This window comes from Pogonomyrmex barbatus, unplaced genomic scaffold (assembly GCF_055798465.1).
Source record: "Pogonomyrmex barbatus isolate J1 unplaced genomic scaffold, ASM5579846v1 scaffold9, whole genome shotgun sequence".
In the NCBI taxonomy this organism is placed as follows: domain Eukaryota; kingdom Metazoa; phylum Arthropoda; class Insecta; order Hymenoptera; family Formicidae; genus Pogonomyrmex; species Pogonomyrmex barbatus.
Genome location: NW_028297193.1, coordinates 6,329,452 through 6,343,664, shown reverse-complemented (window position 1 = coordinate 6,343,664; position 14,213 = coordinate 6,329,452). Strand labels below are relative to the sequence as shown.

General features: G+C 34.8%; 2 protein-coding genes and 2 long non-coding RNA genes across 4 annotated transcripts; 1 reads left to right on the top strand and 3 right to left on the bottom strand.

Moving 5' to 3' along the window:
- Positions 1–364: 364 nt before the first annotated feature.
- l(3)72Ab (U5 small nuclear ribonucleoprotein l(3)72Ab) lies at positions 365–8,320 on the bottom strand. Its single transcript, XM_011648937.3, has 6 exons — positions 8,193–8,320; positions 7,841–8,004; positions 7,157–7,676; positions 6,818–7,070; positions 6,400–6,727; positions 365–6,306 (listed from the first exon to the last, which is right to left on the bottom strand). The coding sequence occupies exons 1-6, from the start codon at positions 8,286–8,288 to the stop codon at positions 1,209–1,211; spliced, it is 6,459 nt and encodes a 2,152-aa protein (XP_011647239.2). The 5' UTR covers positions 8,289–8,320; the 3' UTR covers positions 365–1,208.
- A 223-nt stretch (positions 8,321–8,543) lies between these two features.
- LOC148934564 (uncharacterized) lies at positions 8,544–9,756 on the bottom strand. Its single transcript, XR_016141225.1, has 3 exons — positions 9,492–9,756; positions 9,060–9,128; positions 8,544–8,984 (listed from the first exon to the last, which is right to left on the bottom strand). It is a non-coding gene; the product is annotated as an uncharacterized LOC148934564 (long non-coding RNA).
- Positions 9,757–9,785: 29 nt separating this feature from the next.
- On the top strand, positions 9,786–10,862 carry LOC105433563 (uncharacterized). The gene is made up of 2 exons (XR_968502.2): positions 9,786–10,134; positions 10,214–10,862. It is a non-coding gene; the product is annotated as an uncharacterized LOC105433563 (long non-coding RNA).
- On the bottom strand, positions 10,600–12,607 carry LOC105433610 (uncharacterized). The gene is made up of 6 exons (XM_089084445.1): positions 12,323–12,607; positions 11,832–12,023; positions 11,630–11,749; positions 11,363–11,527; positions 10,995–11,209; positions 10,600–10,895 (listed from the first exon to the last, which is right to left on the bottom strand). The coding sequence occupies exons 1-6, from the start codon at positions 12,385–12,387 to the stop codon at positions 10,876–10,878; spliced, it is 777 nt and encodes a 258-aa protein (XP_088940571.1). The 5' UTR covers positions 12,388–12,607; the 3' UTR covers positions 10,600–10,875.
- Between the last annotated feature and the right edge of the window lie 1,606 nt (positions 12,608–14,213).

Sequence of the window (14,213 nt, the reverse complement as noted above, 5' to 3'; positions counted from 1 at the left end):
GGTACTTATTCTTATGACGAAAATATGTATTGCCCACGTAATAATATAATCAAACGTAACGCAATAATAATCACGCAATATAATTAAACGTTGATCGTTTCATTCTAAAGAAAACAATTGATTATTTTATTATTTATATTATTATTTTACTATTTTTTATTTATCATTTATTTTTTACATTATAATAATAATTGTTTATCATTATAATAGAATATTTTCTACACTAATCTTGCAATCGAAGTATCGATTTTTTAATAGAATGTTTACCCAGAAACATTACAATTTTCATGTATATCTTTCATAAGGATCATCTTTCGTAAGGATTATCATCTTTATCGGCAAATGATTCCAATAAATGCAATGCTTGCGCAAATAATATAGGAATTAATTCCTCTTTATTTGTTATTTTAACGTTTACAATTGCTTATAAGCATTAAAATGAACGATTGTTTTAACGTCATGTGAGCATTTTTAAGCGTGAGAAATGAAAACGAACAATTGAAAATAGCGCTTATAAACGTGAGCTCTTACAGCGCGTGAGCGATAAAAATGAACGCACTCATTATGTAAATTTATTTAAATAGATTCTTACATGTGCCACATTCATAATGTATATTAGTGCATATTTAATAGAAGAGAAAGAAAATATACTATATTAAGACTATTCTTTATTAAGACATTCAAATTAAGAAATAGCAATATATATGACACTCTTTATATTTAAATATATAAAAGTTTCATTTTTAATCATATAATAAGTTTTATTCTTAATTATTTTACTGCAACACTAATTGTTAAAATTATCTAACATTACTTATATTGTAAGATATAAGCCTTTCTATTTTTATTTTAAATTTTTAAATTAAACCTCTTATATGAGCTACTACTACTCTGTCTCATATTTTATTATATAATCATATTGAAATTAAAGTATTAAAGTATTAAAGAGCATTAAAGAGTGCGCAAATATTTCTGCGTGTGTCATAGAATGAAAGTTAGAATGAAAGAACAAGAACTAAAAAAATTTTTTACATAGAAAAAATATTTGATCATTTCTTTAAAAGAAAATTGTAATTACTCTCGTGATGAAGATTTAATAATGTTAACAAATAAACAAATTTGTTTAAAAGAATGATGATTTTATACTACGAGATACACAAAAATAGATATTATACATATACAAATAGAATGTATCAAGTTTAATGACTTTAATCAGAATCAGAACCGGAACTTGCATCCGATTCATACTCCCCGACATTAATGATGAATTTATATTCTTGATCACAACCCAGATAAGCATCGCTCATAAAGTACAAAGTGTAGGAATGCTGGCCAGGTGCTGGCGCAACAAAGTCCAGCTTGATCTTCGCTTTCTGTTGCAGTGTCAGTCGCTTGATGGAGAGTAGTGAATTGCTTTTCGGATCACCAATCACGACCCACCAGCCTTCCTCGCGTTTTTGCGGGAAGAACGGTGCGACCACCGGGCCGGTTACTTCGTCTTCTCGTTCCAATTGTACGATTACGTTCACCGTGCCACCGCTGTGCAATTTGTCCTTTTCCTGCACCTCATATGACATCTCGATATTGGGATATCGGTTGCAGAACTTAGCCACGTCTGCCATCTGCGCGTCTGTTAATTGCAATAGTCGATTTCGATCATCGTCCTCAAGTTCCATCACATCAAATACAGTCTCCACGCCCTTGTCGGTGCAACGCTTAATTGTTTCTGTCGTGAAGTGCGGCAACTGCTTCAAGTAAGAATCCTTGGACCACATTGCCTGCGTCACCATCTGCGCAAGCTCCATAGCGGCGACGGCAGGCGCGAGCCATCCGGAAGAGCTTAGCACATCTACACAAGCTTGTATTAATCTCACAGCCTTACCCAACACCAACTCGGTGTCTTTCTGCAATTCTGGCCCCAGCTGTATCCTCGATAAGTGAGCTTGCAAGAGAAGTTGCGCCTTTACATGAGGATCAGCCATTCTAGTTGCTTGTGGTGCATGAGGTAAACGCGCAGCTAAACTTCTCAATAAATTTTCTTCCCTTTGTCGCACTGGAACACTCTCATACTCGGCGGCTGCTGAAATAATTTCTAACAAACCTCTAATCTTTGTCTTGTTGTTCAGAGACAGGCTGAACAATTCAATAGTAGCATAATTAATATAATAGTAAGCGGCGATCATTCCCAGATTGAGTGGTAAAGTATCCATCTCATCTTCTACTGCTACGCACTTGGCTTGTTCCAGGTCAGTCAACGTGCTTTCGACTAGTTCAGATAAGTGATCTGAGAGATGCCGATGCGTGACGCCTTGCAGGCCGTAATAATTAGGATTTTGTGTGAGCCGTCGATACAGGAATGTCCATGTGAGATAATCGACTGCGTCTTGTTTGTTTTCGATCGTCTTTGTTACGATCTCTGCGTTAAAATGATCGTGTAGCCTACGATCCAGATGACTCTCCACTGGTAGTGGTTCGTTTAGGAACTTTTTAAAGAAATCCTTTTTTGAGCTTTGACACAGGAGCACGCATTTGGCGTCCTTATCCTCCAGTGGACGATTAGCTCGCGCTACCATTTGTAAAACATCTGTGATCGGATAATCCTCGTAGGCATGCGTTTTGCCATTGTAACACTGCGTGTCCATGACTACGACGAGATGAGAGCTGATAGACAAACCCCAACAAAGATCCCTCGTGGCAACCGCCACTTGGATAGCACCACTGTCGAATAATTGCTCGACTAAACGACGATCGTCGGTTGATAAACCCTCATGAAGATAAGCTACGCCTTGAGACAGAGTCTCCTTCAAGGTTTTGTCAGTCATTCGGTCAAGGAACGGTTTAATGTCGGCCTCTTCTGCATGGAAAAATCTCGAGGGTTGACCTTCAGCCGCCGTGAATGTCAACAAGTCGATGGCTGTTAATCTCGCCTGTCGACGAGTAGGTACAAACACGATCACCGGTTTGTGCGCAGCATGTCGGAGAATTGCGTTATATACCGGTTTCGCCATGGCAGCTAATCTTGATGCATTATGGGTAACGTTTATACCCTGCACGTGCAATTCTAGAGGTACTGGTCGTACAGAAGGATGGAAATTGAAAGTTGCTGCTGCTGGTGCACCCAACCATTGCGCGGCGTCTTTGGCATCGGCCAACGAAGCCGATAATGCTATTATCCTAGTGGGTTTGTCGAGCTGTGAGGAGATGTAACGTGCTCGCGAACATGCAACTTCCAGAACAGGTCCCTCCTCGCCACCGATTAATTGCAGTTCGTCCACAATAAACAATTGAATGTTCTGTACATTTTTGCGCTGCTTCCACCTACGCGATAGAACGTCCCATTTATCCGCTGTGGTGATAATGATTTGTCCTTTGGCCAGTAGTTTTAGATCCGTTCCAGTTTCACCGCTCAGCAGGACAACTTTTCTTCCCAGCTGTTGACCAAATTTTACTGCCCAGTCGGCATACACCAATTCGGCTAAAGCTTCCTTGCTTACCATGTACACGGATCGACCATCCGGATTCTGCGTCAATAATCTTAGTACCGCAAATTCCGCGATAGTCGTCTTTCCCGAACCCGTGGGCGCTCCAACGAATACATTATCGTCGGAATTGTAAACTGCGTTGAATACTTGCGTCTGGATTGGATTAAACTGCCGAAAATCGGAATAGATGTTCTCGAATTTAGTATTTCGAAGCGCCGTGATCGGCAACGCTTGTAGATCTAGCAGTTCCGTAGGAGGTAAATTCTTCTCAGGTAATATCAGATGCCGGAAGCTCACTGGCAATTGTGTCTCTGCGCCAATCCATCGGTCGGACACTACGCGCAAAAAATATTGCGGCGGCAAAGGCTCGAAGACCGGTACGAAGAATTTGATTACATGTTCATCAGCCGCGTACTTGGCCTTCAGTAGGAAGTACTCGTGGTGCAGTATTACTTCTGAATCTACATCCTCGACTAAGATCCAAAATGCTTCCGACATACCGTGGACCTTTTCGTCCCATTGGAAATCTGGAGTAATAGTCAGAACGACTCGTAGAGTAGAACGCGTGATCGGCTGAATATGCGTAGATAAGCCTAGTTTCGGAAACTGGTGGACATATTTATGGATTGTTTTGCCTAACTTGGGCACACGGATCAATTCACCGATCTCATTGGGACCGAGATCATACAGCCTCTCCCAAGGAAAGTTCTTCTTTTCGATTTTCTTGACGATCTCTTCCGGCATTTTGCGGAACTGTCTGAGCGGTGACATCGATTGCCACATCCTGCGATCGATCATCTTGCAGAGAGACAGACACTTATCCGCCAATTGCGCCCAACCGCGGAACAGAACTATCTCGAAGATGGCTCTCATGAGACGCGAAGCGGACTGTGTCACGAACACCATATCGGACATGAGAGCGAATCCTTCGAGTTTCAATTGCGAAATGTACGCCTGCAATAACACGTTCACTTTTGCGCTTGGTTCCTCGATGCTTTCTTTCACCGGTATCGGTACTCTTTCCATTAGTTTTTGCAATTCCAATTTTTCTTCTTCCCTGACAGTTATATTTTTAAACTCGCCTGATTGCGAAAACGCTCGGAACAATTCTATCTCACTCATCGTACGCTTCAACAGCTTATTATACGTAGCCATCGTTTCATGTGTGCAATAATAGTGAGACGCTATTCTGCCCAATTCGGTTGCCTGAAAATTGCCAGATTTGCGATCGTACTTGATTAAGCCACTGTGCTCTAATTCAACTGCAGCCGAATGAATTAGATCAGCTCTGTGCAATTCCAACAAAGGATCCTGCTTTAATTTGTCGTGACTTATCCCATACAGATTCGGGCAGCGAAGCATTCTGATGTAAAGGTAAGTATAGCCAAGCCAGGTAACTGCATCTCTGATATTCTGGATCGTGCCCAATACTACCTCTGCATTCAACATGTCGGACATTTTGCTGATTAATTGGGATTCGATGGGTAGTTGTTGATTTAGAAGTGATAGATAGTATTGCAATTCACTGTGATTTGTGATAAGTATACCTTCGCCTTTCGTATCGTATTGCGGTCGACCGGCTCGTCCCAGCATTTGCAACACATCTAAAGCACCTAGTTCCACCCACCTGCCCTTTTCCGGGTTGTATATCTGGGTACCCTTGATAATAACTGTGTGAGCCGGCAAGTTGACACCCCAGGCTAAAGTTGCTGTAGACACGAGAACTTGTATATGTCTATCGGCAAAGAGATCCTCCACCAGTGTACGGTCTACTCGAGTCATACCAGCGTGATGAATTGCAAAGCCATATGGTAGTAGATCCTTAAGTTCCTGGTTCTTTACTTGCTCGGCTTCTGTTCTCAAAACCTCCATCGATGCGGAACCTTCTCTAAGGAATTGACCCAGAGTGTCCTTTTCCAAGCACATATCTCGAATAGCACGTGCTGTTTTTCCGGTTTCTTTACGCGAATGCACGAATATGAGTACTTGGTTCCTGCCGGCATGTTCCATGGTTTTCTCGTAGACAATCTCGTTCATCACCTGAAAGCGTTTTAGTGCTTTTTTCTCGGTGACACCGATATACTGTTGTTCCAAAGCTACAGGTCGAAAACTGTTGTCAAAATAGAATAATCCTGTTTCTGGTTTAATACGCAAAAATGCTGCAACATCTTGATAATTAGGTAGTGTAGCTGATAAACCGACAAGTCGTACATCTTCTTGGGTAGTTTCAATATTTCGTATCGTTCTTGCTACTAATGCCTCTAAAACAGGACCTCTCTCATCATGCAACAAATGGATCTCATCAATTATAATTAATCGTACTAATGATGTAAAGGTTTTCTCGCCACCTTTTCTTGTTATAATATCCCACTTTTCTGGGGTACACACTATTACTTGAGTAGCAGCAATTTGCTCTCGCGTCAACTGATGATCGCCCGTCAATTCGGATACGGTCAAATTGTACGTTGATAATCGTTTGCGGAAATTACCCACCATTTCTTGCACCAGTGAACGCATCGGAGCGACGTAAATTACTTTGAATTCGTCCGCATTAATGGTACCATCAGCATTTATATGTTTCCCAATTTCACGCATCATGCACAACAAAGCTACGTTGGTTTTGCCAGCTCCCGTTGGAGCGCACAACAATAAATTTTCATCGCTTTCCAACGCTGTTTGATATAAGCGACTTTGTATTCGATTCAGTGTTTTGAAACCTTCGAAAGCAGGTTGCACATACTTGGGCAATTGTTCGATTGGATGCAGTTTCTCATTTTCCGCAAACGGTTTCGGTTTTAGAGCGGGAACATGAACCTCTTCATATCTATAAATATTTTCAAATAAAACATTAACATGAAGAATAAAGATACTAAAAAAATTTCAAGAAAAAATATTTGAAAATATATATGACACTCACCCTTTTCGCTGTTTTCGGAAACTTCCATCTGGTAATTGACAACGTTTGTTTGCCATAAAATGGCTTCCCTGAGCAAATATCAAATCTTTCAACTCTATCGAATTTCTTGTACCTTGAACCTGCCCTCCAGGTCCACCCGTATCTTCATTTTCTTCCCGCCTTTTACGCTGCGATCTCGCTTCCATTGTCTCGTCGGCATTATCCTCGCCTTTACCTGTATCCAATTGCCGCAAGATTTTGGCAAGCATCGGATCATCGTTCATCTTGTTACGAATTTTTTGTCTTTCTGATTCAGATTGCGATGAGGCCAGCATCGTACAGTACGCAACTAAAAATTTTCAAATAATTTATATTTTTTTTTTAAAACAAAATTTTAATTGATATAACATATAAATATTGTTACATGTGAAATTTTTACCTGTATGCCTATATTTTTTGAGTTGTTTAATAAAATCAAAGCAATCATAGCCTAATAGAAGTACAAGCTGATTTTCACATTCACGATCGTCTGCAGCATCTTTTAAGATAGCTAATACTTCGGCAGCCTTATCTTGTGAATCCATGGCATCGGCATACATCGTCGTCTTTTTCAAACTTCTTTGCAACCAATATGCATCTATATCTAAAGGATGTAATGGCTTTTCTTTCTTCATTTCTTCTGTTCCACCTAACTAAATAGATACAATTAGTTATACATAATAGTTCATACAAATATTCAAAGTAAATTGTTGTTAATAGTTATCAAGAAAATACTCACGTTTTCTGCATGAATAGCTCTATCATCATTAGCTTCTTCTCCTTCATCTCCTTCATCATCATTTTCTCTAACTTCTCCATAGATATCCTCATCATCCTCCTCACTACTCTCTTCAAATTGTACATTGATTCCATATGTTTCATCAATATTTTCATCATTTGTTGTATTTTTCTCATCACTGCCAAAATCTGTAATCTTTTTACCAAGATTTACAAGCAATGCAAACCTTTCTTCTGCTAATGAACCAAGTAAAAGCTCCGTTTCCTTTTTCTTCTCTTTTTCTTTAAGTCGATCATTTTTTAAAACAGCTAATACTTCATCAGCTGCACCACAAAGAATATCACGTGGTTGATCACCTAGAGCTTCTTGTATAAAACTGAGCAATACGTCATAAGTTTGACGTGTCTCTTGTGTTTTTGGACGATAAAAAATACCAACCATTTCATCTACTCCTTCAGATAATAATGTTGCTCCTTTCATACGAGCAAAGTCATACTGTGCTTCATCACGTTTTTGTCGCCTATAAAATATCAAAGATGTTAACTTCTTTACATTACATGTTAGCATTTTACAAATCATTATTACATTATAATAAAATTGTTCATAAAATTGTGAGAAGCTATTTTAAAACTATTATTATTAAACAAAATAGTAGACCACATTAATAATTTATGATAAACTTACTTTACTTTCCTCTCCTCTGCTTTTCCAGGTCTAGTACGCTGGGCTCTATCACCCATACGTGTGCCATCCAATTTGCCCACGAGAGACACAACCTCACCAGTTGCTTCATCTCGGCTGCGTCTTTCTATTAACCGGACGTCAGCTTGTAAAACGAGATTAGAATTCTGTAAATATTATAATACATTATAATGTAACATCGTCACACGCGGAAGTAGTATCATAAACGCAGGATTGAAAACGTGCAACATTAAAAATTGCATATGTTATAAACAAAATTGACATATTAACACACATATTAAAAGTAATTATTATGTCATTTTTAAATGTCAACGAAAAAATGAAAAATACAAACCGCTTTATATTCGTACTGCAACTGACGCGCAGCAGCATCCGCCATGATTGTTTTTGATAAATTCGAAGTAGCGATCCAGCGATGCTCACAGAACATATACTAAGAGAAATGAGAATTCTGTATATAAGATAAGCAACAAAAGATGAGACACTGGTAGTGGAGTGCCATCTGGTAGTGGAGTGCAAACTAAAGTAAAGTGTAGGGTGACGGGATGACGGGTTTTGGTCTCATATATATATATATATATATACATGTAATCTTTTCAATATTGAAATTTGAAATAGATATTAAATGATAATTAGATGATTAAATAGGTATATAAAATTAATAAAGATAAAAATAAACACTATATACAAAATAGACATATTTATTACTAAATAAACTGCACAAATACAATATATTTGCACCAACATTTACATGTACCTATGAACAGAGATAGGCTGGATCCTCATGTAGACACCAGCGCTTCGACACAGGTGCTGATTGGTAAAAAATGAGTAGTCGGGATAAAACGGCGAATGAATCTTTACTATTTATCCCTATTACCCGTTTTTCACCATCAGCGTTCGGTATCAAAGTGTTGGTGCTGCATGAAGATTCAGGTCCGTATATTTATCACTGCTTCATATACTTATCACAATATATGCATCACAATAATTATCTTACATATTCTATGTTGTATTATATATTAGCATATTACTTGTTTATGTAATTGAGCCTCTCATATACATTGGATGTTCCATATAATTCCATATATATAAATTCCATAGTGTATGTTCTGGAAAACACGTTCTAGAAAAATAAAATATAAAAAATTATAATACAAGATTTGTCGATTAGAATATAAAAGTTTATAAATTTGATTACCTTTTGCTCATATTTGCAGACACACATTTCATGTCCAATAATCCAATATTGCTGGATCAACGAAATAATCTAAAATAAAATTTATAATTATTATTATTATTAATAATATTATAATTTATTATTATTATTATTATTATTATTATTAATATAGCTTTTCTTCCTTTAAACTTTATTTAAAAGATTATTAATTTTTTTTGTCTCGACGATTATAAAAAATAAAAAATGCAAATTTATGTTGAAGTTATATTGCCAAAGACTTGAAAATTTGAAAACAAATTAGTAATAATATTAATATATAATAAATATGATAAATTAGATCAGTTTGTTGTATCTTTTATTTATTAAATTAATTAATTATTATTGGTTGACCAACTATTTAATTTTACATAAAATACTTATAAAAGTTGCTGGAACGATCGGAATGGAAGTTACTTCTGCAATGGAAGTCATGCTAATGCCATGGCGTTTTCTGATTGGTTACGTCAACCCCCCACTTTCGAGTGCCGCCGTTTTTCCTGTGTTGCAGAAAACCAGGTGCAGTCCCTTAATGCTACGAATACTTCACATTTTTTGATTGGTCAATTCATAGAATTCTTTGTTTTGATTGGTTAATCAAACGCTTCGAAGTTTGGTAGCGCTAAAAGGACCGTAGTCACCATAATATTAGTTTCACTCTCGTGGGGACAGTATCCTTAAAGGTGTAATTTCATGTAATGAAGCAAAGCTGGTTTTTACCCTCATTCCATCTTAATGCAAAACAGCATTGAAAAGCTATCACTATCGCCTCCTTCCTTTTCATAGAGCAAAGAAAAGCTAGCGTTTTATCCCTACTCCACCTCAATGCAAAGTAGCATAAAGACTTTAAAGCATTTGTAGTGTCAAATGTGCTGTAGCTGGAAAATTATTGTAATTAAAAAAAAAACTAAATTTCTTATTTTGTCTTAAAAATAAATTATAATAGTCATTGTCAATACATCGAATACATGGAGTAATATAGATATATAGTAGCAATCATCGTTGCAGTAGAGATCAGGAGACGCATAATCGGTGTACTTGCTATGATACATTTAAAATTGTATAATAAATATCTATCTTTTATAATTTTTCTTTCACTTCATCGGCAACACTTTTCAAGCGTTACTTCGCTATTACAGATGGCGTATCATTTTAACTGTTGGACAATATCGAACTTTCAGCGAAAATTGATGGAGAGAGCGTAAAAGCTAGCTTTGCTTTGCTGCATGAAATTACACATTTATTGTGCAATCGTTATTGCTGAACACCACCACAAAGTATATCAAAAAGCCTACCGCCTGACTGAGCTCTTAGCAAGTTTTTATACCCGATTGGTATATTCTTTTATAATAAAAAAAAAAATGCAAAAGCTCGATAAACAGTTGTGTTTCTAAGTATATACATTTATTGTAATAACGAAAAACCTATATAGATGCTGTTAACGCTATCACATTCTATTTTTATCACTAATTTGTAAATCAATAGAATGACGCGAAAGCACTAATAGCACCTCCCACAGGTCTCATTTAATTTGTGCTCTCTCTCTCTCTCTCTCTCTCTCTCTCTCTCTCTCTCTCTCTCTCTCTCTCTCTCTCTCTCTCTCTCTCTCTCTCTCTCTCTCTCTCTCTCTCTCTCTCTCTCTCTTTGTTTAATATAAACATTTTTTAATATTATTTATAATGTCATAAAATTATTGTCTTAATTTGTAAAGTAAAAATTTACAAAAACTGATGGAAGATATATAGATAATGAAACAATAAAATATATAAATAAACCATTTATAAGTTCAACGATCCGTCTTTTATGTCTGTATGTTTATGCCTATAAAAAAAGAAATAATGTAAGTTTAAATTAACAAAATATATTTTTTTATGAAATATACAAATTTTATACATTTAATATTGTAAATTCAGATTTTACCTTTAAAATGATATGCCATCCGTAATAAAATTTTTATCTGTTTACACAAACGAATAATCTTTTCATCCACAGATTTCAGTTTTGGTCTTGTTTGTGTTAAAAAATTCATAAATAAGTACCAAGATTCATCTGAAGTAAAATCCTCTCGGCATAAACTTTCAATGTATTTCAAATTGTCAAAGCGCTTTCTAATAGTTAAAGAATCTTCTGCTTTTCTAAAAATTGTGAACATAAGTACATTATTAAAATATTTTATGTTTATTAATATTTGAAATATTTTTAAAAATTTATGTAAAAAAGATATATATAATTTTATATATATATATATATATATATATATATATATATATGAATTATATATAACTAACCTTTTTAATTGAATATCCGCATGCCTTAAACTTTCTGTGTTTATTTTTGTTTTATCTATGTTTATACATTCTTGTGTTTCATCTCCTAATGGTATATTTGTTTCAAAATTAGCATCAAAATTTGTAATAGCTAAGGGATCATCTAAAACTGTAGCCTGTTTAAAACTACGATAAAAAAACTTTATCAAATTATTCTATGACTCACAATCCATTATTTGAAATTAAATCTTAAAAATTTGTAAACTGATTAATTGTATATGAACCAACCATTCCAATGGAATATCAATTAAATTCTCTGTATCTGATTTGCTTTCATATATATCATTGTCTTCTTGTAATATCCAATCATTACTATTTTCACTGTTACTATTGATTTTAATATCTTGTCTAAAGTAAATAAATATTAATACATGTAATATACTATATATAAAGGTCGTTTTTTTAAATGTTACATATTTTATGATGTTACTTAGTATTTTGGGAATCACATTCTATAGATGGATAAGCCCCTGGTTTAAGATATCTTCGAACAGCACCTCCATATATTTTATAAATGAAATCAGATTGCTTGAAATGTCCACTACAAATTCCACTGTTTGTACTAGCTTTATGACCAATAAATTGAAACCATTTTTCTCTAACAAGTTTGTCTTTTGGTAATCTTAAAAATAGATATAAATTGAGTTTTCACAATAAAAAAATATTTTTTTCATCTAATTTCATATTTAATTTTAAACTAAAATTTTTTGTATAACTTGCATTTCATATATTTGTATGCATCATACACACACACACACACACACACACACACACACACACACACACACACACACACACACACACACACACACACACACACACACATATATATAAAACTTTACATATATTGTCTTTATAATTCTTTTCATAATATCCTTTTCTTTTTATTTACATGTATATTATATTTAAAGATACGCTTACCGATGAATGGATAAATAATCCTTTGCTTTTATTCCTATTTTGCACACATAACAATATCCAACCATTTTTAAGAATTTCGGAATTGATTTACGAGAGCTATATTCCGATTAATTCTTTAATCTAATCTTTTAATCATTGAAAATAATTACAATATAAAATATAAATTGAAATACATTCATTCCCTCAATTATTAATCTTTTAATAACATTTGTGAACTCCGAAATCATGTGTGATACTTCTATCTTTAACGTATTATTAGTGCGTTCAACATGTATTCAACTGAGATGGCGCCCGATTGCCCATATTTAAGGCCATTGCACATGAAAAAATTTTAATCGGAATCGTAAGGTCATAAGTTCAAATTGACCAATCAAAATCAATTATTCTCCTTACAATCTAAAAATAATCGATTGTAGTTGGCCAATTCGCTTACGACCTTATGATTACCACTAAAATTTTTTCACGTGCACTGGCCTTTACAACGAGTGCATTCCGTTGCATGCATAGACCACATAAGTGTCGGTCCACAATAAGTATTTAATCTTTAAGTCGTAAGAAATTGACCAATCATAGTCGATTATTCTTTTCATATTCGATTATGATTGGTCAATTTCTTACTTCTTAAAGCTTAAATCACCTATTGTGGACCGACACATAGGTATTTAATCTTTAAGCCGTAAGAAATTGACCTATCATAAGCGATTATTCTTTTCATATTCGATTATGATTAGTCAATTTCTTCTTAAAGCTTAAATCATCTATTGTGGATCGATGGAGTCTACAATGCGACTTTAAGACATAAGACTTAAGACGTAAGACTTAAGAAATTGGTCAATCATAATCGATTTATAGAAGAATAATCGATTATGATTGGCCAATTTCTTAAGTCTTACGTCTTAAGCGGTGTCTACAATAAGATTTTAAGGCGTAAGACTTAAGAAATTTGTCAATCATAAACGATTTATAGAAGAATAATTGATTGTGATTAACTAATTTCTTAAGTCTTACATCTTAAAGTCTTATTAATGTCGGTCCACAATAAGTATTTAATCTTTAAGTCGTAAGAAATTGACCAATCATAGTCGATTATTCTTTTCATATTCGATTATAATTGGTCAATTTCTTATTTTTTAAAGCTTAAATCCTATTGTGGACCGACACTTATAGACGCTTTAAAGTCTTATTGTAAACACCGCTTAAAGCGGTAAATCATCTATTGTAGATCGAGGCTATGGTCCACTTAAAACTACAAAAATTTCAAAGCGTTTGATTAACCAATCAAAACGAAGAATTTTATGAATTGACCAATCAAAAAATGCTTCAAAGCATTTGTAGGATTATATCCTGGTATTTACCTTCTGGAAAGGATTAGGGTTACAGTCAATGGTTTAGTTTCTACCGAAATCTTCAATTCGATTCTATACTTGATCCGAGAAGTATGCTAGTTCAAAAAATTATTATTTTAAATCGTTTATATTTTGTATGAAGAGTTTTGAAATGCAATTGAAAAGGTTTGTGAGTTTAGTTAATTGTAATTAATTAATCATTTTTATTCTATGTATCTAGCTCGAGGAATTAATCAAAAATAAGTTAGACAATGATCTAATTTCCATCAAAATCTTCAATTCGATTCTACTTTGGTGTGGATTAAATTTAATATGCTGTTTCCATCGGAAGTAAAGATTTGTGGATCAAAGCGGGATTGAAATGAGCGCAATTTGTCGCGTTTCCATTGATTTAAATCTAATTTACGTCATATTAGGAGCGAATTAAGACATCGGAAATTAGACCAATGTAACACTACAAACTTCGAAGCGTTTGATTGTCCAATCAAAACAAAGAATTTTACTAATGCACCAATCAAAAAATGCTTTTTAAAGCATTTGTAGTA